Source organism: Balaenoptera physalus (assembly GCF_965194825.1).
Source record: "Balaenoptera physalus genome assembly, chromosome: 1".
Lineage (NCBI taxonomy): Eukaryota > Metazoa > Chordata > Mammalia > Artiodactyla > Balaenopteridae > Balaenoptera > Balaenoptera physalus.
In genome coordinates, this window is record NC_138882.1 from 168,335,021 (window position 1) to 168,362,699 (window position 27,679).

At 52.4% G+C, this 27,679-nt stretch overlaps 1 protein-coding gene across 2 annotated transcripts in view; it reads left to right on the forward strand.

Moving 5' to 3' along the window:
- Nucleotides 1–2,441: 2,441 nt before the first annotated feature.
- Nucleotides 2,442–27,679, forward strand: part of DLGAP3 (DLG associated protein 3) — a 65,419-nt gene continuing 40,181 nt past the window's right edge. Inside the window, exons 1-3 of one of the 2 annotated variants that reach the window (XM_082415552.1) lie at nucleotides 2,442–2,619; nucleotides 23,479–23,561; nucleotides 24,993–26,141. In XM_082415552.1, coding sequence (XP_082271678.1) covers nucleotides 25,044–26,141 — 1,098 coding nt within the window. In that variant the 5' untranslated portion in view covers nucleotides 2,442–2,619; nucleotides 23,479–23,561; nucleotides 24,993–25,043. Of the gene's footprint in view, nucleotides 2,620–16,693; nucleotides 23,562–24,992; nucleotides 26,142–27,679 lie in introns of those variants that run through there. The other variant, XM_082415553.1, reaches the window with a different exon arrangement.

A 27,679-nucleotide genomic window follows, 5' to 3' on the forward strand; every position in this document is an offset into this window, starting at 1 on the left:
TTGCAACCAATGTGTTATAGCTCCCAAGGCTAAAGTTGGCTTCAGTGCTCTGCTTACTTCCCTGGTTCTGCCTTCACTTAGATTTTGGCTGGAGTGATTTTTATTTTTTTGCCAGCTCATTGATGAATTTAAGAAGATTTAAAAATTTAAAAATAATCATTTATCACGCTTTCAGTGAGAGGATCAACCAAGCACCTAGTCTGCCATACTGCTTGATTGACATTTTGATGAATTTCTGTCTCTGTACATGTGTGGCTCTCTACCCTAATTCTCTCTCCCAATCTTTGAAACTCTACTCATATGCTTCTGTTATGCTTCTTCACTTCTTTGACTGCCCTTCTTCACCCAGACAGAGCTCTAGACGCTAAAGGTATTTAGTGCCCATTTCTACTAAGGCATGGAGTTCCTAATACAGCAGTCGTAATTTGTGGAGTGCAGGGTCCCTTGTTAAAAAATTATTAAGAATTTCAAGACAGTGACTGCAGAGCATAAAACCTTGTAAGCGTGGGGCTCTGTGTGACTCCCATGAAGCTGGCCCTGATAGTAATGATTGATTTACGTCTCCATCTCCCTTATACATCACTGGATGGATGTGGGAGAATACTGTCTAAAGTCTGTCTGACTAATCTTTATGCCTCAATGGGCTAGCAAGGTGCCAGGTACAATCAGTAAATGTTTGTGGAATAAACAAGTGAAAACTACACTATTTCTCAATTCTAAAACACATCAGCTCGTTTATACAACTGTGAGAGAAATGTAGAAAACCATATAAAATGTCCCTATCCATTGTAAGATGCTCTTCCAATTTCAGAATAGTTAACAAAGTATACATCTTAGAACTGAGAAAACATGGTGGTGCCTTTTAGCATCCTACATGATGGTTGTTCTTATGCTTCATGGAAAGTGAGATGCTTCTTGTAGTTCTAAGGGGGGTTACTAGGATCAACTTTATATCTTATTTTCCCTGATATCTGCTCTTGGCCGATCCCTAGGCTGGGAATTATCTGCAACCTTAGATCATGTTGAAACGTCTTGACTGAACAGGTCATGTGGGCAGTAGGACAGGTGACCAGTCTGCCTATCTCCCACCAGAACTTTATGTCATGCGGCATCTTTAAACGTCTTCTTGGGAAATGGAAAAAGGTCTTGACTCCCAGTTTTAATTCACTTGGGCCTGTGACTTCTTCTTTCTCTGTCTCAGTTTCCCCCTTTATATGAGAAGGAGAGCCAGTGACCCCAAAGGGGTACAGGGAGAAGGAGGTTGTTGGGTGGGTATTGAATCAGAACTACTCCAAGGTCTATTCCTAGAGAGGAGGATGGTCGGTCTCCCTAGCCTCCCAAGCCCACACCTCACCACCCCAAAGCTTTCAAGACCAGAAAGTGTGGAGGAGGGAAGAGGGCAAGAAGGCTTTAAGGCTGCCCACTACTCTCCACCCCAACTTTCGGAGCCTGAGGCAGTGCTCTCTTCACACTCACCCGGGGAAATCGGAATCCAGAATGAGCCCCTCCCCAAGCGGCTTCCCCAGTGCGCGCCCCCCCCCCCCCACCATTACAGCATCGCTCTGGGCGCCAAGACGGATTCAAGCCAGGGACTGCTGCAGTCAGCTCTCCTCCGCCTCTCCTGTCTCCTGCAGCCTGTGTCCTGGCTCTGCAGCCTCCGGCTGTGCTTCGGACCATCCCCTTTCCCTCCCCCACCCCGCCCCCGCCTAGGCACGACCCCTGGCTCAGGGCCTAGCGGTGGGCGGACACAGTGGGTACAGGTGGGGGCCCCAGCAAAGTCGGCAGGTCTAGCGGGGTTCTCGCTCCACGCTGGGGATGCCTGGGCTGTGCGGACTGTGAATGGGGGATGCCGGTCTGTGGCTCTGAGGCCCGGCACAGCGCCCCACCCTGGGAAGCAGAGGAAGGGGGCTCTTAGACCCGAGGCCAGGAGCTGAAATCGAGTAGCTCACCCGGGAAACCCGAAGAGTCTCCTAGAGGGATGTGCCCGGGGGGCTGTGTGTGACATTCAGGGTGTGACTGTGCCACGGTGGGGCGCGAGACCGTGTCTGGGAGGCTGTGTGACTGTTGCCCTAACCGCTCGCCTCTGGGCTGGGGTCCCTGTGCCTAGGCGGCTGTGCGTGACCGTGACACTGTGTGTGCCCGTTCCTGGGTCCCCGGGGAGGGGGGGGCTTATTCGCTCCCCCACCTGGGTCTCCCCAGCGCTGTCGCTCAGCTAAGCGGGCGCTCCTCTGAGACCCCGGCGGCCGTTCGCAAGCTGCAGCCTCGGCCCTTCTGGGTCCCGTGCGGGGGCGGGGAGCTCGGTCCCCCTCCCTCTCGCCGGCTCCGGGCTCGGCGGCCGTGCGCGGGGGCGGGGGCGGGGGCGGAGGCGGAGCGCGCGGGCGGGATCCCCCCGCCTCCCCTTCCTGGTCCCCGGGAAATCCAGCCTCCGTGGCTTGGCCGCCTCCCGCTCCCGCGCCCGCAGCCGCTCGGCGCTCGCTCGGGGCTCCGCAGCCAGCGTGGCCCCTCAGCCCGGGGCTCCGCAGTGCCGGGCCCCGTCCTTGCCCGCCCGCCAGCCGCCGCAGCGCCCCCGGCCCGGGCCGCCGGCACCATGTAACCCGGCCGGAGCCCAAGCCGGGCCAGGTAAGGCGCGGAGAGGGGTGGGGACGGGGCCGCGCGCGCCGCGCCCTCTGCAGCGCCCCCCAGCCTCGGCCTGGCTGCGGCCCCGGCGCCGCCCACGCCCCGGGCTCCGGCGGCCTCGGCTCCCGGCCCCGGGATGGGGGAGGACTGGGCCTCCTCCGCCGCCCCCGCCCCGCCCCGGCCTGGCTGCCCGCGGGCCTGACCGGAGGGACGGGTGGCGGACCACGCGGAGCGCGGACCGGCTCTCGGGGTAGAGCCGCGTGGCCGCCCGCCCCGGCCCAGCCCTGGGCCGGCTGAGGCTTGGGTCTGGGAGGGAGTAGCCAGCTGGGTTGTGGAGGGCAAGTGGCGGTGTCGGGGAGATCCGGAGAGAAGTTTCCTCTGCAGGTGTGTGAGTGCGCGTGCGTGTCACCGTGGGTCTGTGGGTGATTGTGTGTGCCAGTGAGTGTATGCAGCGAGAGTGTGCGTGTGTCATTGTGGGTGAGTGTGTGCGTGTCAGTGGGTGTATGCCGTGTGAGTATGGAGGGTGTTGCTGTGTATGTGTCGGTGGACATGTGTGCGAATGAGTGTGTGTGTTGTCACTGTGTGTGTGCCTGTGGATGTCTCTGAGTGTGTATGCGAATGGATGTGTGTGTGCCGGTTGGACTGTTTCTGTGAGTGGGTCCAGGTATCTGTGGCCTGTGTGAATGTGTGTGTGTGTGTGAGAGAGAGAGAGAGAGAATGTATCCGAGCAGGGTTCACTCTGAATCACCCGCACCTGGGCTTTGTCCCCTCCTCTCCCAGGGGATTCCTGGTGGTGGTGGGGATGGGACAGGGAGAGGGGACTTTTCAGAGGTCAGCTCAAACCCCCTCCCCAGGGACTCGTCACCCCTGACTCAGGCAAGAGCTGCATTGCACTTTCCACGTTGGTTCCCACCTTCACCCACCCCAGGGGGTACCCTCTGTGATGCTGCTGGTTGTGTCCTAGCTGCATGCTGAGGCCTTTGGGCCTGGGGTGGGGGGGGGGGAGCTGGAGTGTATGTGCCTGTGTGTGCTTCTCCTTCTTGGGGCCTGGAACTTGTTTCACCCCAGTACTGTTTCACCAAGGGCCCTTTAGAGCCAGGAGCTGAGGAGGCCAGGTGGAGGCTTCTGTCCTGTTCTTAGTCATCAGAGCAGGTGGCTGCTTCCAGACTTCTAAGCCCTAAATTTCCAAGTTCTGGGTCATTGATTCAGCCCACTGACTCCAGGTGGGTCTGTGCAAAAGCTCTTTGAAATAACAATAATTAAAAAAAAATGCCCTTATATCAGTTCAGGGCTTTTAAAAAACTCTCCCTTCTCAACACTTTTCTCATCTTCCTAACAGTCCCGGGAAACAGGCAGGGCGGGTTAAGCCATATGAAATTGCCAATATTCAACTGTTTTGTTTTTTACCTACAAAACAGCAATTTCATGTGGTTCAGCTTCCTATAATGCCAATTTACAGATGAGGATGTTGAGGCTTGAGAGGTGAATTGCATTCGCCACAATCACACACTGCTAGTCAGTGGTTCGGAAAGACTCCAACGCAGGTCTTTTGGTGACTCAAAGAGCTGGGCTGGGCCAGGGTTAGAGAGTGGTACTCCCTGTGCTCTCTCTGACCCTGGTGGCACTGCCCTCCACCTCCGCCCAGCATTCCCTGAGTGCTGGGGCTACTTCTGCACCCAGCTGCCAAGGCCTAAAAGGGAGAGAGGGGGAGAAGAGAGGAGGGAGGGGAGGGAGAGGCTTCGTGAGTTGGCAGTGGATCAGGGTCTAAAAAGGGAGCCGGGAGGGCTAGGGTGGCAGGTGTTTCTAAAAGGAACATGCACATAGGGCGAACAGCCTCAGATACAACCCCCGCATCCCCCACACCCCCGCCCCACTGATCTGGCAGGCAGTGCCCACTGCATTTTATGCCAGGGGGCTCACATCCAAGGAGTGCGCTTGTATGTAGCTCTAGAGTGATGGCCAGGGGAGGAACCTTAGAATTGACTTGGTCCAACCTCTTAATTACAAAGTGAGGAGACTGAAGCCCAGAGAAGGGAGGGGACTTGCCCAAGGTCACACAGCAAACTTGTGGGTTCCTGGCTAGTTTTAGCCTAGGAACTTTACAACCTTCCATGTTGCTTTCCATTCCTAGAAACCCCCAGTCTCACCCCACGCTCTGCTCATCAAAACTGAGCAGAGGGGATTTGGGGAGAAGAAACAAAGACTCAGTAACCTTAAGGCTGTAGACCCTTCAACCTGGGACCCCTTTCCAAAGAGAAGGAGTTACAGATGTTCCTGGGAATGGGGATTCCTAGCCATACCCACCACTGAGGTAGGCCACTGAGCATCTCTTAATTCCTGCTGAGGGGTTGAAGCTGCTGCAGGCCAGACTCCCAGACTTTCTTCTGTGGCAGCAGCTGCTTTCAGCTGCTGCCTGGCAGCTCACATCATCTCTCTCCAGTTGATGTTGGAACTTGGGCTGGCTGAGCTCCATTTTCCTTCATCCCATCCAGTTTCTGATGCATTTTGCCTCATTGGCCTGATGGTTCCTTACTTCATATGTTCCTGTTAGGTAGAGAAACTTCTGGGGCTTGTCTGATTTTGGAGGGGGTCTGTGGTTACCCTTAAACTCTTTCTAATTAAGCCTTCCAGGAGCCTGGGCTAAATGATAAAGATAAGCGTTCCCATTTTACAGATGGGAAAATCAAAATTCATAGAAGTGCCTCCTGTTTGTTTGGTTTTTCTATTAATCTACTGAGATCAGTAGAAGAGGTTCTTTTGAGTGAGGGGACAAAAGAGCAAATGGCAACAGGAGCTTTTGCCTAGAGGGGCTTCTACAGACCCCTTCCAGTGTCTTCCATCCCCATGGTCAGGAAACCGTTCCAGAATCTGATTTCATTCCACTTGGTAGCTTCAAAGCTTTGTCTCTCAGTGGGGGTTGGAAGAACAGCTGCGTACCCTCCACTCTACAAGCGCTACCTCTTGATTCCCTCTTTACCCACCCCTCCCCCAGGTCTGAAGGCTGCTGGCTCAGCGGGCCTCCTGCCGTCTGGGGAGTCTGGGTTTGAGCTGGGGTGAGGTGGTGGCACCATCGTTATGGTAACGCACTGCCAGCTCATCGTTGCTAATAACTTGTCAAGTCCCTGGGCTCAAATGCAGCATGCCTTCCCATCAGTCCTTCTCCCCATGTTACAGAAAGAAAAAGTGAGGCTGTGAGGGAGGGGCCTGTGAAAAGGGAGTCTGGGGAGGTGGGTGGCCTTGTCCTTGGGGTTTTAGCTGGAGAGCTGCGAGGAGGTCGCTTGGGGACTGGTTGACACATACGATTATATAAGTTTGCATATGATTGCATGGGCTGTTACATGTGGATGCACTCGGAACATACTTGTATAAACCTGTACATGCTAGCTGACATGTTCATGTGCTTTTACACAGCGGTCCACATGCAAACACGCCTCCAAGCATCAGAACGTGCTTGCGCATGAATACTGCCTCTACCCTCTGAACATAAGGCACCCGAGAAATCTGGGTTTGTGGGGGTGTCCAGGTATGTGGGCGGGGATCTGATCTTTTTCTGATGCTGCTTCAAAGTGTCTTGTTAACAAAGGGACAGAATGGTCCCAGGGTTCCTTTTTCCTTCCAGTCAAGAGCTCAGAATGGGAATGGGCTGGGGATGGTGTGAGCTCCTAGCTCCCCAAGGCCCCTGCGTTTATGCCCTTTGAGCTCAGGTATCTCCTGCCCCCCTCACTCTCTGTTCTTTCTCATCCTCTCCTCTTCCTGTGTGTAAATATTAAAGAGCTGAGCCTGCAGGGCTGATGTAGACATGGGGAGAGAATGAAATTGAAGGATTCCCTCGCCCCCATCCCGACACCGCCCCCCCCCCCGCAGTCCTCCGCTCCTGCCTCCTCCCCTCTCCCTTCTCCCCTCCCCTCACTCAGTGCTTCCACATGTCTCTCCTCCCCCCAGTCCAGATGGGAGCTGGCTCCTTCGGAAAGGGGGCTCAGAACGGGGTGTGGGGAGCTACCTCTCTCTGCCTCCCCCCGCCATATCTGCTTACAGGGCTGGGGGCCCCCACGTGAGTATTTATTTTATTTTATTTTTGGGGGGGGTGGTTGAGGAGGAAAATGGTTTTAGAACCAGCTGTGAGTGGCGTTGAGAGGCTCAGGGCTGAAAGGAGGTGGGTGGGGTCCTCTCTCTAGGCTCACTCAGGGAAGCCTAGAGTCTGGGTTTCTTTTCTTTCTTTGGATACAGAGGGAAGAGAGGAGTACCAGGTGCCTCCGGTGGATGGGAGCGAGTGTGGGAGGGGCAGGGGAGAGGGGCTTCTGTACTAAACCGGGGGTGTAGTGGGGTAAGCCTTTCGTTTCTGGCATCCTGGGTTTCTGGCAACAGGACCGCAGAGTGGCTGGGAGCTGTCCCAAGTGCTGAATTGGACTTGGTGGGATTTGCTCCTTTGGAACTGTCCCGGGTATTGAATGGGGCTGTGTTGGGGGCCCAATGATGGAAAGGTTGCTGGGCAGTGCTGAGGACTCACTAGAAAAATTCTCCCTGATGACCTACTTTCCAAGGACAGGGTGCCTGGACGGAAAGATAGATTTTGGGGTCCTTCCTCTGACCTTAGGCCTCACGGCTCCTAACGGTATTTGGGAAAGGGACTCCTCTTTTCCTGTTTCAGTTCCCCCTCCCCTTTCCAAAACCACCCGACTGCTGGTGTGGGGGTAGGGATGGAGGGTGATGTTGCGGTTGTGAGCGCTCTTCTCTTGGATAGTTTTTAGTGCACTAAGCTTAGGGGTACTGGCACCAGCCTTTCTCCTACTGGGTCCCAGAACTTCAGGCTCAAGGCAGATCTGGATTAAGAGACTTTAGGTTTTGCTGGTTAGGCCTGGGGTGCGTAGAGCTCAGGAGTTTAGGATAATCTGATTGACCATGTAGCATCCCCCTGCCCACCAAACTTTCAAACTCAGGACAGGAGACAGTGAAATTTTCTGCAAGCCTGTCTCATGCTTTGCCCACCCCAACCAGAGCTCAGAGCAGCATTTGGGAGAGACTTTTGTTGGGGAGGAAGATTTCCAAGCACAGGACTCAAGGAGTGGGTGGGATTGTTCAGTGCCATGCAGCAGAGAAGGAGGAGGCTACTAGAGATGGGGCAGTGGGAAAAGAGAAAAAGCTGGGGGAGAAAAAAACGATTCAAATTGGGGGATGGGGGTCTGGATTTCAGTTCTCAGCTCCCTTGTAAATCTTTTCCACACTAACCTAGGGTCAGGATCATCTTAATTTTCTGGGTTCTTAGGCTCCATCTTTGTAAATCTGAAGGGAATAGAGCAAGGACTTATTTCTCCAGGTCCCTTCCCTTGTCATCCCAGGGGGATGAGAGCCAAATGTCAGGACATGCAGATGAGACTGTGGGGGAACAACAGGCAGGAGTGGATGATGGCAGCTTCACCTCCCATCCCCAAGGAACAATCAAATATTCAAATGGGATCCTTCTTGAGGGGAGAGGAAGGAGAAAGTTTCTGGATGCTGGGCAAAAACTGGGTGTGGCAGGGAGGTCAAAAAGAAGGGGAGGTATTTAGGGACCCCAAACTGAACCAGTCCATCCCTTTCCAGATGTGACTTCTAGTTAATAAGGAGCCCCTCACCCATCATGTTTTTGATGTAACTCATCAAGATGATTCCTCCCTTCTCTAGCTGCTTGGGAGGAGCTGAGTTTTCCTATGCTGTGGATGCTGGGAGGTGGTGGGTGTGGGTGTGGGTGCCTGTTTGGGGAGGGGAGGTGTTTGTGCTCCACTCAGCTCCCTTGGTTACATAACAGCTTTGATAAGACTTTACTTTGGAGCTGCCGCTACTGCCTGAAGCAGTCACCCCTCCACCCCCACATGGAACGTTGGATGTCCACCCCCTTCTCCCTGGCCCATTGGAGGGTCCTGCTAGTCACGATCCAGTGTCCCAACAGCTGCCTTCCTGCTGGGAGGTGTCTTCAGCTTGCTCCCCTGCTCCCTACCCAGCTCCTCTTTTCTAAATACTTGCTTCTTTTCTTATTGTGAGCCCAGATCACCCTCTGCCCCTTTACATTTTTAAGCCTCCAGGTCTACCCTGTCTTTGCTGGGGTCCTTGGCTGGGGTGGGAGGGGTTCACTGAACATCGTGAAGCTGCCCTCTAGGGAAGAAGAGAAGCATCCGCAAGAAGTTTTAAGGCCCAGAGATAATTTTCTTACTGTTCCTTCCTCCGTCCCAATAGCTGTTTTGGAGTCTGGGAGCCGTGGACCATACCCAGAGGTACTGGGAGGAAGAACTCTGGCCTTGATATTTTCTCTTCATTTACCCTTTTAGAATTAAAAAGTTGTATATATATGGGAGGTGGGGGCTGCCTGTTGGGTGGAAAAAGGTGCACCTATTCTGAGGTATACCTACTCCATTTTTCCCTGCCTCCCAGGTTGTCTGTGGAAATACTGGTTATTCCAGGCATGAGACAAGGGGATGACAGAGACCTTGTTTGGAATGACTTTTGTTTTCTTTGAGTGGGTAGGAATGGAGTATATCCAGGAGTGGGGCATATCCTATTGATAATAGGAATAACTTTCCAAAATGAAGTGGGAGACTGGCAAGAGGAGAGAGCAAACGCAAACTCGTGATGCCACTTGGGAGAATGTGGACTCCTGGCTTTGTGCCCATCTCTGCTATTCCAGTGCATGTGCATGTGTATTCCTGCCTGGGAGTGTGTATGTGACCGTGTATATGTCCATACGTATGTGTGAGTACGCTGTATGAATGGGTACAAACACATTTATGAGTTTGTGTATTTGTGGACATATGTATACATGTGTATATGTACGTATGACTGTGTATGCGTCTATGTATATATGTGACTATAAAGGCAATTACTTAAACCCGTGTGTGGGAGGGTGCTCACCCAACCATACATATATGTGAGTGTAAGTATGCATGTGAGCACGTATGTGGGGGCACATGAATTAACAGCATGTGAATATGTGTACATAAGTTGAGTCATTCATGTGAATAAATGCGACAGAAAGAATGAGACGGAGAGATTCTGACTAAACATTGGGGCTGTCCAAAAGTTGTTTTCACACAAGCTTGAACTTGATCCACTCTCATGCCTGTGGCTCTTTTCCAAAAACCAGGCTCCTCGAGGTGTCTCAAGTTATCTTCTCATGGGGACCCAACTCTCCCCTGCCACCATCCGTATGAAAGGAGCTTGCAGAGGAGAAAACCGTACAGGCCTTGGGGACAGCTGAGAAAGGGAGCTGAGCTCAAGGCTGATCAGATGCTATGGTGCTCAGGGGTGTATGTAGGGGAAAGAGTTTGCGAGCTTGAACGTTACCACTGAAGTTTCAAGAATCAAGCAGAACAAGCTGGGCTTAGTGGATGAAAGGGGTAGGGATTTTTAGGGAGGCCCAAGTGTGTGCATCAGCTTCACACATGTGCGTGTGTGCATGGATATGTGTGCATTACTTGTCTATGCCTTAATATGCATATCTGAACATAAATGCACTTTCTAAAATGTATATATACACATGAAAAATCTACAGGAATGTACATACCAATGGAGGGATTTGTCGACATGTACATACATGCTAACACATATATGCATATAGACAGAGTAGAAGAAATATGTGGACATGTGTTAATACTGGCCTGATTGCCACCCGTGACGACATACACGTGCACCTCACTCACCCAGGTTAACAACAGCCTACAAATTGTCCCTGTTCCATCACATGTGCCTCCCCCAATTCATCCATTCATTCAGCCAGTGTTTTTTTATGTCTGTGATGTGCCACGTGCCGTGCTGGACACTGGTGATGGTCCTTGACCTCAGGTAACTTACAGTCTAGAGAAGGTAAAAGACCTGGATCCAAGTAAGGAGAGTGTTCAGGAAAGTAGGAGGACATAAGTGTTCATGGGGGGAAAGTGGAGGCCTGTGGAGGGCTTGGTCAGTTCTGGAGCAGGGAAGGGAGGGGTTTGGTGAAGGATCCATAGAAGAGGAGGCCTTTGAGCCAAGGCTTGAACAGGTGTTCACCAGGTGGGCAGAGGTAGGAAAAGGTGGTTTAGTGACAGGAAATGTCCCAACTGGTCTCCCTACCTCCACCCTTGCCATCCCCTCCTCCGGAGAGTCTCCCCACAGAAGCAGCCAGCATAAGATGAGATCATGCCTTTCCAATGGCTTTCCATCTCACTCAGAGTGAAATCCTAAGTGCTTAGTGGGGTCTGAGTGACATAAGTGCTGTGTGTAAAATAGCCTCCAGTGACCTCCCTGATCTCAGATGCCACCCCTACAAGTGCCTCCCTTCGGTTCCACAAAGATGCTGAGCACAGCCTCACCTTGGGGGCCTCTGCTTTTCCCTCAGCCTGAAATGCTCTCCCCTCCAGATACCCACATGACTTGCTCCCTCACTTGATTCAAGTCTTTGCTCAGAAGTCACTTTTTCGGAGAGGCCTCCCCCACAGTCTATCTTAAATAGCCCCTTGTCATGCTGTCCTGTCACCTCCCCTTTTTTAAAAAAATTCAGCACTTACCACTTCCATTATTTCATATACTTGTTCATCATCTCTTTGTCCATTAGGAGAGAAACTTCATGAGAATGGAGCAAGAGAATGTTTTGTTCACTACTGTACCTACTGTGTCCAGAGGAGTGCCTGGCTTGGAGGCACTCAATACATATCTGTTGAATAAACAGATTTTAGGAAGATCGCACTGGCAGCCAGTGAGGAGAGTGGATCGGGCTGGGCCAAGATGCAGGCAGGGAGATCAGTTAGGAACCCGTTGTAAGAGCTTTAGTGAGAACTTAGGCTGAGGGCAGCCTGATGGAGAACATTGGGAGTGGAGGTGGAGAAAGGGAGACACAGTGTACCAACACGCGCACGTATGCACACACAGGCACACGTGTGCACATGTCATATTTTAGCCAGTGACATCTACTGTCTTAGTCGCGGAAGGCTAAGGAAGAAAGTAAAAGTGTCTTTGTATATAAATTGGTATGTATGTCATGAACACCCAGTGACAAGCGGGACAGCCTCCAGCTAACCCTGGTTGATGTTCTCCTTTCCTCTGGGGTCTTCTCACCACCACCCCACGTATGTCTACCCCTGTCAGCCAGGCTGCGAAGGGCTGCCAGGAAGGTTCCATTTGGTCAGTGATGCAGGGCTCCTGCCTGAGGGAATAAGGATAGGGCACAGGGCGCTGAACGGTGGAAAGGGTCTTTGGAAGTCAGAGTCACAGAGCCTTAGAGACACACGGGGAGAGGCACGTGGACCGTGAGAGGGCTGCCCAGAGCCGGTGAGGAGCTCAGGCCCGGCCCAGACTTCCTGAGGCCACATGTGCTGGGAGGCAGGACAGCATCCTCAGGCAGCGCCCACTTCCTAGCCCTCACCTTTCCCTGCCCCCCCCCTCCCTGTTCCACTCTGGTCCCGTTTCCTAGCCGGGTGCGTGCCTTGACCAAGTCTGGACTTAGGAGTGAGTGGTTCCCCCCTAGGGTGTGTGAGTTCCGGGATGTGGGGACACCCAGGGAACTGGGACCCGATTTCTAGCGGACAGGCTGGGGCTTTGGCGGTAGGGGAGGAATCTCTCTGAGAGGCTCAACTTGGTCTGATTTCCTCTCTAAGGAAAGAGCATAGCGGCTTGAGCTTGTGCTGCAGAATGAGGAACTGAGGCAGGACCTCAGGCGGGACCATTCAGCTTCTAGGGTGAAGTGACTGAAACTTAGTACCTGGGGAACGCTTGGAGGCGGGCTGGTGAGAAAAGGAGGAAGAGGTGGGACCTGTGGGTCAGCCCCGCTCGTGCCGCTGCCTGACCCGCGTAGGGGGCGGGCTCTGAGGCCTAAAATCCGCGTTGAGAGATCCTCCGCAACCCCTCCAAGAGCTAGGTTGCCTCATTTCCAAGAGCTAGAGCCCCTTCCAGGATCCGCGGTGTATGATGGGGACCTTCTGCCAATCTCTCCTCTCATCTGGACCAGGGGCGGAGGCGCTGCCGCCGCTCCCCTCCCACCTGGGCTCTGAGCGTGGGGGTTGGGCCGAAAGAGCCGCCAGAGCCGCCCACCTGCCCGCGGTGTCATGGCAACGACTCTGCCCACGTGGACGACGAGGAAAGGGAGGAGAAGAGAGGAGAGGAGGCACCACAACAGACAGGAGGATGGGAGGGGGCTTCTCAGGGTCTTGCACGCGGGAGCCCCCATCCCTCCAGCTTGGCCCAGGGCCCCCAGGGCAGGGTGGGGCTCGTGCTCCCGGCCTGGCCTCAGAGAGTGCGTGTCCTTGGGCGTCCTGAGTGATGACGACCTTGGCCTCCTGTGCTGGGGGCCCCCCCAGTGGAGTCCTGGGGGAGATGGGGCTTTGGCATGTGCAGACCTCTCCTTCTCGCCCCACCCCACAAGTCCGGGATGGTGCCTGGGGCTGAGGGGATGAGAGCCCGACCTACTTCTCCATTTTCTCACTATTTTTCAAAAGGAAAATGACCCACTTTTCAGCCAATCGGACTGGGGCCTGTTCCCAGGCTCATTCCCTGAGCCCCCCTGCCCAGGCCTCTGCTCCATCCTCAGCCTGTTAGTCACGTGCTGGACCCACTTCCTGAGGGAAGCAGGTGCACCTGTGTGGAGGGTCCTTCCCTGCCATCTGCGCCAGGCAGGGGAGGGGCCTATTCCAGGGGTGGCCAGGGCCTGATTTTACGTCAGCTCCCCTTTGGGCTGACAGTCCCCATTGACGGCCATGGTCCTGGGCACTTTGAGTGTCCTGTCCGCCATCCCCTTACACTCCTAGGATGCACACCGTGGAGGGGCAGGAAGGACTCTGGGGAGGGTGGGAGGAGGACTGTACCCCGCCTCTCACTCTGTATTAGTGGGTGGTGGTGGGCTGTCTTCCCAAGCTGCTCCATTTCCATGTGGAAAGGGAGAGCCGGTAGCACTGGAGAACCATGTCTGTCTGTCTGCCTTCCAGAGAACCCTCCTAGAGGGTTCTGTCTATGCCTGTCTTCCCAAGCCCCTCCTCCTCTCTAGGATATTGGTCTGGGCCTCAGAGCCCCCTCCCTCCCTCAGCTATATTGGCTTGGGCTGGCTTGGGGGGGTGATTAGGGATTTAATTATTTAGTTTCTCCAGCTCAGTAGATTAATTCCATCCATCACAGGCAGGCTGAACCATCTCCCGATCTTTGGGTTGCCTGGCCAACCCCAGAGGGAGGCAGCCTCATTGCTCACCTGGGCCTAGTATTGGATCTGGGAACAATGGATAAAGTTCTTGTTGGGGGAGGATTTGGTGTATGACATTGAGCAGATGTGGGTGCCTAAGTGATGTGAAATGAACATTTATGTCTGTTGTGTGGGGATAAATGTGTGAATGTGTATGTGAGGTTTTGTATCTGTGCAGCTTCTGTGTGCACTAGCATCAATGTCCATTGGATGAAAATGCACGTGCGTGTGAACCCTTGTGGGAACAAGTTTGTATATATCTGTGCACATTATGTGACGATGACTAGCTATTTGAGGACAAATGCCATGTGAGTTGCGTTGGATGAGCCTGCATCGCTGTGTAATCTGCTTCTGGAGAACACGTGTGTTAAATTGTGAATAAGCAGTTTTGGGACCGGATGCCCATGTGCAAGGGAGGGATAGCAAGGGTGGAGGTTTCCTGAGGCTGAGTGATGAATCAGGGCACACTGAGGGTCCACCTGGTGACCTCATCAGACCAGTTTGGTCAGAGAGAGATGCTCCTTTAGACCTACCAGGGCTTGGTCTCCTAGTGGTTGAGAGTGTCAGGCCAGGACTAGATCCAGATTCAAATCCTCCACCACCTGTGTGACTTTGGGCAATTTTCTTTGCATTTCTTAGCCTCAATTTCCTCATCTGTAAAATGGGAATAATAACGGCACCTACTGCAAAGGATGGTTGCGAGGCCTACACAAAGAAGTACATCTAAAGCACTTAACACAGTGCCTGTTCAGTTGTAGGCATTCAAAGAGCTGAGCCTTACACTTCAGAGTTGAAAGGTACCAGAGGGTGTATGATCTGAAATGTGTTCTGTGCTTGAATGCATCCTATACCATCCTCCAAAGTGGTCCTCCAACCTCAGCTTATATGCCTCCCTGGACAGGACACTCCCAGCTCTTCAGGAAACCCACGTCACACTGGTCCAGCTCTGCCTGCTGGAGAGTTCTGGTCCAGCTGCAGGGAGTCATTTCGCTCATGCCTCCTCCCGTTTCTCTCCCTATTTCTCTCCCACAACCAGCAGAGGGGTGCTACTTCTTGATGGCTCAATTACTGATACTGAACTAATTGAGCATCTACTATAAGCCAGGTTTTGTTTATACAGAGATAGATCAGATGGATCCTGGTTTTCAAGGAGCTCACAGCCTGCAAACAAATATTTATCCTACTGTGTTGAAGTATGGGACCTTAGAGAAGGTAGCAACTGCTTTGCTCTGGGATTGATGAGGAGGGCACGCTTAGGTGAGGTTTCTTGGAAGAGAGGATACTTGAACTGCGTCAGAGGCAAAGTTGCGAGGACAGGCTTTCCATACGGAAGAATCTCATAGTCTGTGCTGACTCCTCTCCCCATACTCTCTCCCATTGTGGTCCTAGCTCCTGCTAAGCCCAGAAGTCCAGCGAGGAGAGCAGGGATTAAGATACTCTGGATTCTGGGGGAGGATCAGGCAGAGCAGAGGGGAGGGAGGTGCCACCACGTCAACCTGGCAGTTAGCCAACCAACTAGCCCTCATTGGGTCCCCTGGGGGCCGACTCTGTGCTTGACTTCCCTGTAGGAGAGGCCCAGAGAAGACAGGCCCTGGTGCAGGCAATCCTGGTCCCACCTCTCACAGAGAGCTTCAGGACAGTGTGCCAACCCAGGAGGCAGGCTTCACGGGGCAGCAAGACACCCGGGCCAGAGAGTAGCCCAGGCCACAGGCCTGGCCTGGCTGAGAAGCTGCTGCCCAGGGGACCCTTGCCGTGGACTTGGGATTCTACCTGCTGTTTTCTAGTGGCCCTAGAAGACACAGGTCTGGCAGCATCCTGGAGGCCGGGGCAGCATCAGCCCAAATCTCATCAAACACATACAAATAAAAGAAGGCACTAGGGTGCTCAAGTCAGGAGAAGCCAACGTGTGGAAACATATGTGCCAGTTGCCTTGAACAGATCAGCCTATTTACTCATTGCCACAACCTTAGAAGGTAGGTATTGTTGTCCCTATTTTACAGATGACAAAACTGAGACTCATGGTCATGCAGGTAGGCTGAGATGAAATGGTTGGAAGCAGATGATTGTCTTTTCAATACCGAGCAATAAGCTCACTGGGCTTTCCCTCCCAGATCCTTGGAGTTGGAAGAGAGACATCCAGCCCTGGCTGCGGGGATCAGTGGGGTCTACAAATCAAGGGCGTCTAGTTCTCTCAGATGCCGTCATCTTTGGCCACCAGAGCTGCTCTGCTGTCTTCAGCATGCTCGAGGGGTGGGAGGTCTTCAAAAGGAACCTAGGCAGACAGAAAGTCCTGGGTGAAACATGAAACAAATGAGTATTCAGAGTTTTGGATCTCTGATCTATACCTGAGTCAGGTACGGCTACAGCCTCTGACTGAGGCTGTCTGAGAAACCCTCTCAAAGGCGCTGCTCCCAGATCGCACGTGTTTTAGTGGTTTCTCCCTGGTTGTCAGGCGCTAACCCTCAGCACTGTGCTATTCTACCTGCAGTACCTTAATCCTCATGACATCATGGTGAGAAAAGAACTAGGCTTGCCCCCATTTGAAAGGTGAGGAAACTGAACTAGAGAGAGATGCAGGGACTTCCTTAAGGCCACATGTCTAGTAACTGGTGGACCCGGGACATGAACCCAAACAGTTGTAACTCGGGGCCCATAACCCACAGTCTCTCTCGTTAGCCGTCCCTGACCAGGGTCCTACAGGAGTCTAGTCCGGGGATCCTGCCTCTCAGCGGCTGGCTGGGATGACTTCCCCAAAGAAGACTCCTGGAGACCCTCAGGAGGCGGAGCATGAACAGGCTGAGCAACCTGAGGACTGATCAGTTGACAGAAAGGGAAGAACGGGCCAAAAGCCGTTGGCTGTGGCTGCAGCTAGGGGGTACGAGGGGTGAGGCGGACCAGGCGGAACTGTATCCCGTAGGGCATTTGGTAGCCCTGGAGAAGCCTGAACTTTGCTTCTGGTGCCTCTTGGCTATATGGCCCCAGCTGGGAGAGAAGCTGGGACCCAGAGAGTCTGGAGGAAGAGACCTACTTGGGGCTGGGAGATTCCCTCCTCACGGTCTCCTCCTCCTGCTCTGCAGTGTGGGGAGTGTAAACTTCCCCGCTTCATTCCTCTTTCCCCTCGCTGCCTTCCTTGAACTCTGCAAAGGGGCACACCTAGAGAGCCCCAGATGTGGCTGGAAAAGAACCATCTTTACCTGCCAGTTGAGAGGGGCTAGATAAACAGTGACGAACAGGGCTGGGTTTGGTGGCGGGATTTCGAATACCAAATCCTCCAGGGGCTCTCTAGAGCCCTTAGAGGGAAAGGAGCGGAGGTCCTTTCTGTGGGCTGCTGGGCACAGGAGTAGAGTGGAAAGTGACGACATTCATTCATGCGATAGATACTTTTTGAGCACCTGTTCGTGCTAGGCATCGTTCTAGACACTCAGGATACTGAGGATACACTCAGCACATAAGACAGACTTAATCCCTGCCCTCCTGGGGCTTATATTCTGCTACGGGGAAACATACTATAAACATGTAATAGATAAAGAAAATAATTTCAAAGAGCAATAGTGCTATGAAGGCAATGAAACCGGGTGATGTAGAGCGTTCCTGGGGGATGGAGTTCGACTTTAGTTAGAGAGTGGTCAGGGAAGGCCTCTCTGAGCTGAGACCTGAGAGATGAGACAGAGGAAGCCATGGGAATATCTGGGGCAGAGTGTTCCAGCAGAGAGAACATCAAGTACAAAGCCCCCTGAGGTGGGATTTTCAAAGAGATTATAGGTAGTGTGGGTTATTCACGGGCTGAGCACTGTCCAATGGGTCAGGAGATGGATATAGACTTGGATCTTCCTGTGTCTCAAGTGTTTTGGAGCAGTAAGCCCATTTTCTGTAAAATTCCTACCCTAAAACCCTAGGAAGAGTTGATTAAATAAAGTAATAAAGGTGAATGAAAAAGGTCCCAAACCTCCCTCCTGTTCTGTTCCCTCTTCCTTCTTTCCGCTTTCTGGGGCAGTGAGAGGAAGAGAAGGCTTTTCTAGGGTCCTAAGGGTGGGGGCTGGGCACGAGGCCTGCTGCGTCTTCAGTGACAGAGGTGGGTAGCGAGGTTGCAAGAGGCCAGGGGTGAGGAAACCAGCCCAGCTGCAGAGATCCTGCCGAAGGCAGCTGAGAAAAGCCAGTGCTGAAATGGTCAAGGGGGCTCGGACAGCCCTGGATGCAGGAAAAGGCTGGGGCTGAGGAGGAATTCCTATCGGTGGGCATGGGAGTGTGGGCTACAGGTCAGAGGCTCTGTGTTAGGGCCCCCCACTAGCTGGCCCCTTCACCATGGACGGAGCCCCAGCCTCGGAGCTGCTGTCAGGATAGGGGGTGGAGGAGGACTGGAAAGGGAAACTGAGGCAGAATCTTGGCCACTCTGGTTAGGTTGACACAGGGAAAGGGGTTGGGAAGGCAATGCCTGAAACTTTGAAGTCCCAAGGGCACACGTAGCTCACCCACAGGTGTGGAGGAGCCTGGGCCTACAGCAGCAAAATGAATTCCAGGCCTCACTTGCTGTAGGTTCTGCTATGTTGGAACTGGTGAGGGGATGACCTCAGAGGCTCCAGTGTGAGGGGACTAGAGAAGGCTGATCCACAGCAAGAGAGCAACTGTACCCTTTTGCTGCCATCTGGACCATCATGTCCCGCTTGTAGCTCTTCCAGACAGCTTCTTGGGGGAAGGCATGAAGCAGTTAATATTTGATTTTTGAAATCTTTATCTTTGCCCAAAGCATCACTTTGTGTCAGCCTCTGAGACCCTGGCTTTTGTCGAAGGCACCTTGATCCTTGGCTGCCCAGGTGTGGACAATCTTGAGTAAGAACTACTTTTTTTCCAGTAGAATACCTTTGGTCTTATACAGTTGTCCCAGAGATACTAAGTGACCTACTCAAGGTCACACTGTAAACCAATGGAGGAAGTCATAAAAATGAAAATGCAAATACTGATAGCTACCTTTATTGAGGATTCACCGTGTGCCAGGTGCAGTATTATATGCTTTACCTGGTTAACCATCACATCCTTCATACCTTTCTGATGGTGCTAATATTATCCCCATTGTACAGAAGAGAAAATAGCCAGAGAGAGGTAAGTCACCTGCCCAAGTACACACAGCTAGTAAATGAATGGAAAGGGACTTGAACCCTGAGAGTCTGACAACAGAGGCTATACCAATAACTGCTTTGATCCAGGGAGTTTGGGAGTCACCTAGGTCTCAAGAAAGGAAAATCAGCTGGTTTGGCTGCTCAGGGTCCTGGGAGAGAGGACAAGAAAACCCCTGTGACTCTCTCCTCTGCAGCCCTTTTCCTTCCTCCATTTTCCATTGTTTTTCTGGAAGGTAATTGCTTGGGGCAGTGACAACCTCCCGGCGAATTACACAGCTGGTTTCCCAGTGAGATTTGTAACAACAACTCCGCCAGCCTGGCAGCCCCCAGCAAGTTCCGGTTTAAGAAACTAATTGCTGGATTGTGTAGTTGGTGCTAAATTGGGTAATTTCTCGGTGACGGCATGTGTGCCACTTCTTCCAATCCCAGATAGATGCGAGCTGCATCAGAGAATGTGCCACACACAGCACCCTCCTAGCCTCCTTCACTCCCCACTTCCTAGCCAGCTACAGGCAACTGCAAAAGCAACTGCTTCCCTGGGCTCAGAGGTTCACCATCTGGGCAGCTCTCTGTGTGCTGGTGGCCTGGGATAGTAGATAGATGACTTGGTGCAATAAAACGGGGGAAAGTAGCACCAGCGCCCAGAGTTGTCAGAGGGTTTCAGGGAGCTTCCTTTATTCTGTACTTATCTGACCTTGGACCTGGAACAAATTCAGTACTCACCACTCAGGGGAAAAGGCTAAACCACACTTTGGTTACCTCTGGAGTGTGTGGTATGGGTGCGGTTCTTAGTTGTTTGTTTCCTTTTTAAAAAACAAAAAACAAAAAACAAATTCATTACTGTGTTCCTTCGGAAGGGTGTTTAATCCGTTTGGCTTCCCTGAGCAACAGCACAGGTAGGAGGAAAGCTAAGGCGTTGGCGTGAGACTACACTGGGTTTGACTTCTGGGTTTGTCACCAACTGTATGACCTTGGGACTGTCAGCCCCTCCAAGCCTCAGTTTCTTCTTCTGTAAATTGGGAGGTGGGGATAATATCTATCCCTTGGCATAGTTGTGGGAATTAAAATGTCATAAGTGAAAGGATCTTGTTCTTTGTAGGCTCACATTCACTCAACAAACACCTGCCATCTACCAAACATTGTTCTATAGGAGTGGGGGGGATAATGCAGTGAAAAAGATGGATGAAATTCCTGCACTTACATGGAGCTTACATGCTAATGGGAGAGACAGACAATTTCTGGATCACACAAATTGAAAATGGTAATGATAGAAGAGCTGTAGAGGTACACAGTGCCTTGAGAGCAAACAGCAGGGGGATCTGACCTAGTCAGGGAGGCCAGAGAAAGCTTCCCTGAGGAAGCAACAACCGGACTGAGATCTGAAGGGTGTGTAGGAGTTAGCAAGGCAGAGGTGGACGGGAAAAGCTTTCTGGACGGGGGTGGGGGGAATAGGCCCCGTGATGGGAGAGATCATGGGACTGCAGAAAGACTGGCCTGGCTGGAGCAGAGGAACCAAGGGGGAGCGTGTTGTGAGCAGAGTTTGGAAGCCCAGGAAGGGCCGGAGCCTGCAGGCCTTGTTGGATGGGTTAAGGCATTTTATCCTAAGAACATCAATAAGCCAGTGAAGAGTTTTAACCACAGAAGTGACATGATCAGATTTGTGTTTCCAAACGACCATTTGGATTGGAGCCGGGTAAGAGCGGAAGCAGGGAGACCATTTAGGAGGCTTTCGCAGACGTCCAGGCAGGAGATGATGTTCTGAGGTAGTTGGATTAGTTAGCAGTGTTTTCTGCTGCAAATACAGAAAATCTGGCCGACAGTGGTTTAAATAAAGAGGAGTTTATTCCTTCCTGCATTTAGGCCTGGAGGAAGGCAACTGCTTTATTTTGGTGCCATGGCTCAGTGGCTCCAGGGTCAGCATTTCTGTGATTCTCTAGGCCTTTCTTTCATGGTGGCAAGACAGCTGCCCTAGCTCCAGGCATCATGATTGTATTCAAGTTGAAAAGAAAGGGAGGAAGGATGGTACTTGCAAGCCCCATCCCTTTTATTATAAAGGCAAAAATCTTTCCCAGAATCCCTCATCAAATTTTTATGTATATATCATTAGCTACAAGTGAATCATGTGGCTTCTAGGTACAAGGGAGGCTGGGAAAGGGGAAAGGAGGTTGAGAATGAGTTTTGGCTAGTCAGCCGACAGTGATTTGGTGGATATGGAAATAAGTGGGCAGATCTATTTTTAGGAAGCAAAATCCATAGGACTTGGCGATGGATTGAATTATTAGTCCCCTCCTCGCTTGTTTTTCCTGCCTGTGGATTATGTTTAGTAATGGGGTGGCAGCAGAAGGTATGTGATCATAACTGTGATATATAGGAGGAAGTTTATATAATTAAATCTATATCAATTAAATCTTCTCTTTAGGAAATCCATAAATTGGATATCTTCTTCTCCCAGTAATTTGGATTTGATTGGATTGTTTAATATTTGGACACTGGGGATTTTGCAAATCCAAAATGAAGGCTTCACATGTGGGATTATATTGCGTAATCTTTTAGAGTTTACAGAGTGGTTTTGTATCACTTGATACTAAAATCCTTGGAGATAGGTGAGCAGGTATCATTAGGCTTAGAGAGGGTAGGTCACTTGTCTAGTGTCACACACGTTCTGGTCTCAGGGCTTGAGTTTTTTCCACTAGCGAGTACTGCCCTGTAGGACATGGGTAAGGGAGTTGGGGCTGGTCTGTCTGGAGAGGAACAAACACAGGGGCCCATCTCCTTTGAGACTAGAGCTGGGAGGACATGGATTGATGCTAAAGAGACTGATAAGATCTTGGTGAAGGTTTAGGGCTGGCAGCAGCACCTGTGTGGTGGTGGAGGAAGGGGGGAAACCTGGGAATGCCCACCATTGGTGTGGACATTCCCAGGTTTGATGTGGCCACAAACAAAGCAAATGGGATGGTCTGGGTTTCTGTCAAAGTGGCCTTTTGTGCTGTGAGTCTCAGACGTGGGTCCTGCCTGGGGCAGGAAGAGGAGGACCATGCCATGGATGAAAGACCAAGCTATCAAAGCTTCTTTCCAAGGTGGGGAGATGCTTCTAGGTGCTTTCCCAATAGCTGCTTGAGAGGCCATTTTGGTCTGCTTCCCCAGAGAGGGGCAAAGGAAGAGAATTGTCATCTAGAGCCAGGCAGTTGATATCTGTGAGGTGCCCCCCCCCAGTTCCCCTCCAGGCAAGATAATGAACATCTTCTCCAGCCCAGGCCATAGGGTGGGCCAGGGGCTGGGCATGTCCTACCTTCCCCTCTATGGAAGATTCCCAGGAGACTTCACAATCTTCCTCATTGTCTCACATCCCTCAGGGTCAGGAAGTTCTTCTTGTTGTCTGACTGTGTCTCTTCCACTACTATTAATCATGCCTGCAAAGCTAGCTCTTCTTCCTGACATCCCTGTGTCTAATAATGGCATCATTAGTCTTCCAGTCACGGCTGCTGCAAACTTCAGAATCGTCTTCCTTTCTGACTCTCTCCCATCTCTTCCCAGTGTTTTCCAAACCCCAGTGTCTGCTGGAACTCTCTCAACCCGTGCCTCAGAATTCCTTATTTGCCCACCTCTTCTGCCTTTGTGCCTGCTGTTCCCTCCAGTGGGAATTCTCTCTCCCTTACACACAGCCATCTTGTTCTCCATCTTAAACACACTTTTCTCTGGGAAGTCTTCCTCAATTTCCCTCTATTGGATCTGCTCTTGCCCTCATCTTAACTGGCCTGACATTTTGGTACCTCTTTCCAGCACAGTCATTTATTCATCTACTTAGCGAACACTTATTAAGTACCAGCTCTGGGCAAAGCCCCGAGTTAGGTGCTGGAGATCCAGTGATAAATAGAGTTTGGTTCCTACCCTGCAGAAGACCAGATTCTAGTTGGGGAGACAGAAACTGAAACAGACAATTTCAGTGCAGTGTGATAGCTGCTTTCATGGGAGGAGCCCAGGGTGTTATAAAAACCCAATAGAGAGGCATAACCCAGAATAAGAGCACAAAAAGTCTTCGAGGGAAGGTGGGCTTAATATGAATAAGTGTTAGCCAGGGGCCTGGGTTGGAAGGTGGATGAAAGGAGATTCTAGGAGGAAGGAGCAGCTTGTGCAAAAATACAGGGACCTAAAATAACCCTATCACGTGAGAGATTGTTCCCCTGTTAGACTACAAGCCTCTCGATGACAGGGACCACACTTAAATCACCTCTATACACTTCTCATTCCGAGTCTTATTATGGTAGCTGCTCAACAAATATTTGTGGAAAGGAATCATATTTGAGAGCAATGAAAAAAAATGCAGTGGCTCAGCACCATGGACAGATCACACAGACACCTGCAGTTGGAGGTAGTCCAACCTGTAAGCTCATTTGCATTCATTTGCATAATGAAGCCAACTTCATTTCCCTGGGGGTCCAAAGGCTCTGCATCATGGGGGATCCAATCAGTCCTGGTTTGGGGGGTTGGGCAGGGAAACTGTCAATGCCAGAGACTGGTCCTCTGAGGACTCTGGGAGAATCTCTTTTCCTCTTTGCTTACCACCCTTTTCTTTTTGGTCAGGAGCCAGTGGTCCTGAGCCTTCTGAAGTTAGGATTCTGCCTGGCAGTGGGAATCCTGACACCAAGGATGGGACAACCCAGATGGTGAGTAGTAGGGGACTCTGGGAGATGGGGTTCTTAAATCAGAATAACCTGGGTTTGAATCTTGATTCAAAGTGACTCACCCATTTACCGGCTTTGTGACCTTACCGTTTTGAGCTCAATTTTCTCATGGGTAAGTGTGGATAATGTCTACACATAGGATTTCAGTGGGATCAGAGACTATTAGGTATGCACAGTACCTGGTACATAGCAAGTGCTCAGAGATGAGCTGTGAGCAGGATTTGGAAGAAGCCATACCCATGGTGGGTATGGGGAGGCAGTGGCGGGGAGGAAGGGAGGAAGAGCCTTGGAGGTGCTGCTGTCTGGAGTCTTTGAGGCTATCATCACCTCATAGTCAGCAGATGGCCCAGGAGCCTGGTCTGGGATGAGAGAGGGCGCCGTCTGCCAGCTCCTCAGTCCCTGTCCCTCCTGCTGGCACCCCCTCCTGCCGTAGCTCCTGTCCTGGCAGCTCTGGAGTCCTGATTGGAGGCAGTACTTGCTGAGAGCTGACCTCTCTGTCCTGTAGTCTTGGCAAGCCTGGGATGGGGGCCAGGAGCACTGGTTCCAATGCTTTCTCTCCATCACCCCCCTGCCCTGCCAGCCCACTGTTCCTGGGAGGAGGAACTCCTGGGTTCTAACCCCAGTTTAGGATTCAGATGCTGCTCGAATAGCCAGCATTCCTCCTCTTTATGTTTCTCCTCCCTTCATGACTCCCCTCCATTGGAATGGGGGTGGTGGTAAAAGGCAAAAGGGGAAATTTCATCAGGGGATATTTGGAACCCGGAAGAGGAAGGCGGAGTCATCTCAGGTTATCCCTTCCTATCTCAGCCCTGGGTGGGGGGGAAGGAGAATAAGCCTACAGCCAGATAGAAGGAGCTGGGTGTGGAAGGAAGCGGAGGGGTTTTCCTGCAGAATCGTGATAGATATGTAGATTTGGGTCCAGTGTTCTCTTTGGTTATTGCTTCTGGGAGCTGTGACGCAGAGGCCTGACTCTTCATAGCAGTGGAATTGGGTAGGGATGGGACACAGGTGTGGTGCTGGATCAATTTGCCTCATGTCAGCTTGTTAAAAGCTAGTTCACCTAATGGCTAGTATGTTTGACTTGTTTTTATGTCTGTATTGGTATCTTTTTATTTTCGGTTACCCAAGGATTTTTAAAAACCCATTTGCTTGAGGGCGTTTCCTCTTGTGAATAAGTATTTATCATGTTTGCAGCATTTGATGAATGATGACGTTATTTTGTGCCCTTGTGAGCATCTTTGTCTAGTATGACTGTTTTAAGGCTTTTAAGCCCATTTGTGGAAAGATGGTAGAATTAATCACACTAAATTGGTATGCACTACCTAAAGGGATATAGGAGTACCTAATAAAAGATAGTTTCAGGTGAAGTGGCCTGTTGTTCAATCTTAATCCCACTGCCCCCTATTTTCCCAGGAGGTTCCTGGGGCCTGGCCCCCAACACTATGAAGAGCCCTTGCTGAGGCCATGAGGGCTTATCATGGCGACCGAGGCAGCCATCCCCGCCCAGCCCGCTTTGCCGACCAGCAGCATATGGACGTGGGCCCCGCTGCCAGGGCTCCATACCTGCTGGGCTCCGGGGAGGCCTTCTCCACCGAGCCCCGTTTCTGTGCCCCAAGAGCTGGCCTGGGACACCTTTCTCCTGAAGGGCCCCTGAGCCTGAGTGAGGGGCCATCAACAGGCCCCGAGGGAGGGCCAGGAGGGGCCGGGGTTGGGGGGGGTAGCAGCACCTTCCCCAGGATGTACCCTGGCCAGGGCCCCTTCGACACCTGTGAAGACTGTGTGGGTCACCCACAGGGCAAGGGTGCCCCCCGCCTGCCTCCCACACTTCTGGACCAGTTTGAAAAGCAGTTGCCCGTTCAACAAGATGGCTTCCACACGCTGCCATACCAGCGAGGTCCAGCGGGGCCCGGGCCCGGGCCAGGGTCTGGCACTACCCCGGAGGCCCGCAGCGAGAGCCCCAGCCGCATCCGGCACCTGGTTCACTCTGTGCAGAAGCTGTTTGCCAAGTCCCACTCTCTGGAGGCGCCAGGGAAGCGGGACTATAATGGGCCCAAGGCTGAGGGCAGAGGTGGCTCCGGCGGAGACAGCTACCCTGGCCCGGGCTCTGGAGGCCTCCACACCTCCCACCACCACCATCACCACCACCACCACCACCACCAGTCCCGGCATGGCAAGAGGAGCAAGAGCAAGGACCGCAAGGGGGATGGACGGCAGCAGGCCAAGGCCGCGGGCTGGTGGAGCTCCGATGACAACTTGGACAGTGACAGCGGCTTCCTGGCCGGTGGGCGGCCCCCTGGGGAGCCTGGTGGTCCCTTCTGCCTGGAGGCTCCAGATGGGTCCTACCGGGACTTGAGCTTCAAGGGGCGCTCGGGCGGGTCGGAAGGCCGCTGTCTTGCCTGCACTGGCATGTCCATGTCACTGGATGGACAATCGGTCAAGCGAAGTGCCTGGCATACCATGATGGTCAGCCAGGGCCGGGATGGATACCCAGGGGCCGGGCCAGGCAAGGGGCTCCTGGGTCCGGAGGCCAAGGCCAAAACCAGGACTTATCACTATCTGCAGGTGAGGCTTTGGTGGGGGTGGGAAACAGGGTCCTCAGCCCTCATCAGTGTTGTCACCCAGGGAGCTGTGGAAAGGGTTGGGTGGGAGCCAGCTATTCCCAGGATGGAGGGTCTGGAGTCAGGGAGGCTCTTCCCTGCCTCACTGTATTGCCTTGAGCCCCTTTTGGGACCTCAGTTTCCCTGTTTGTGCAGTGAAGGGGCCCTTCTATTTTGATATTGTGTGTCAGTGCCAGGAAGACTTTTCCTTTACCTGATGTTTTGGACGAGCCGTGCTGGCCTCTGCCTTGTGAGGCTGGAGGCGGGATGAGGTTGAGAGTAGACAGTGAACAGGACAGTGCGGTGCTCCCTGCCTGTGGCTTCCCCAAGATTGGAGGTCAGCAGTTGGAAAGCAGTCCTCTTGCCCCTAGGCCTTCTCCAGACCTCTTTTCTGCCCAAATCTGGGTGGTCCAGATATTGTTTGAATGTGAAGGTCAGTTATTTCCAGAATGTGCCTCTGCTGGTGTTTGTCGTTCTGGGGAACCTGCAGTAGGGCACCCGTGAGGCTGCGGAAGAGCCTGGGAGCCTGTCTTACGGGTTTCCCCAGGCTGGGCTTCACACTGAAGTCTGAGCTCCACACACAGCAGCAGGCCAGGGCTTCCTGAGAGTGGATGGTGCAGGTGATAACTAGCACACTGTCCCTGTCATCTTTTACCAACTCTATGGTGTCTGCAGGTGAGGCTAAGAGCTCTGACCCCTTCTTCTTATGGAGCCTTCATCCATCTCCGTCCCCTCTCTGTCTTCCTACTGAGATGGGGTCAGGGGCTCTTCTTGCCATCAACCTTCCTCTTCTCTGCCCTCCCATATCCCCTGACACGCTTTCCTGAGCCCTGCTGTAGTTTTAGGAGGAAAAGTCTAGACAAGTTCTAGAAGTCCAGTAGACTTAGGGTTATCCCCCAAACCCACGTTCCGCATAGTTAATCTGCATCCATTCATTCAGTGAGCGTTTCCTGGGTGCTGTGGAGACAAAGATGAAGGCACAGACGCTGCTTGGGAGGAGCTCACCATTTAAAGGTGGGATAGACAAGGCATCAGGTAGAATACACTGTGATGAGGCTGTGAGAGGAGAGAGCCCTGGGAGCCTTGGGAGCCCAGAGGAGGCACCTCACCCACCTGGGTGATGGTGGCCAGAACAACTTCTAGGAAGAATGTCCCCTGAGCAGAATCTCCGTGGAGAATTTGGAGTTAGTTGAGTGCAGAAGTTCCGGGATTTAAGGGTGTTCCAGGAAGAGACTACAGCACGTTCAAAGGTGTGGAGAGTTGAGCTTGCATGTGTCTTTGGGTGTCACTGGCCTTTTTGGTAAGTTGTTCGCATGTTAGGGCTCTCCTGGGTGGGGAACTCACAAACGCTCAAGGGAACAGATAGGGCCACAGTGGAAGCAGGAAGGGGTGGGAGACGGAAGGGGAGGTTGGAGACTTCTAGGATTCAGGACTTCTGGGTTGGCCTTGGATTGCCCCCTCCCTGGGAGAGAGCTTCTCTAAGCCGGGGATTGAAGGGTCCAG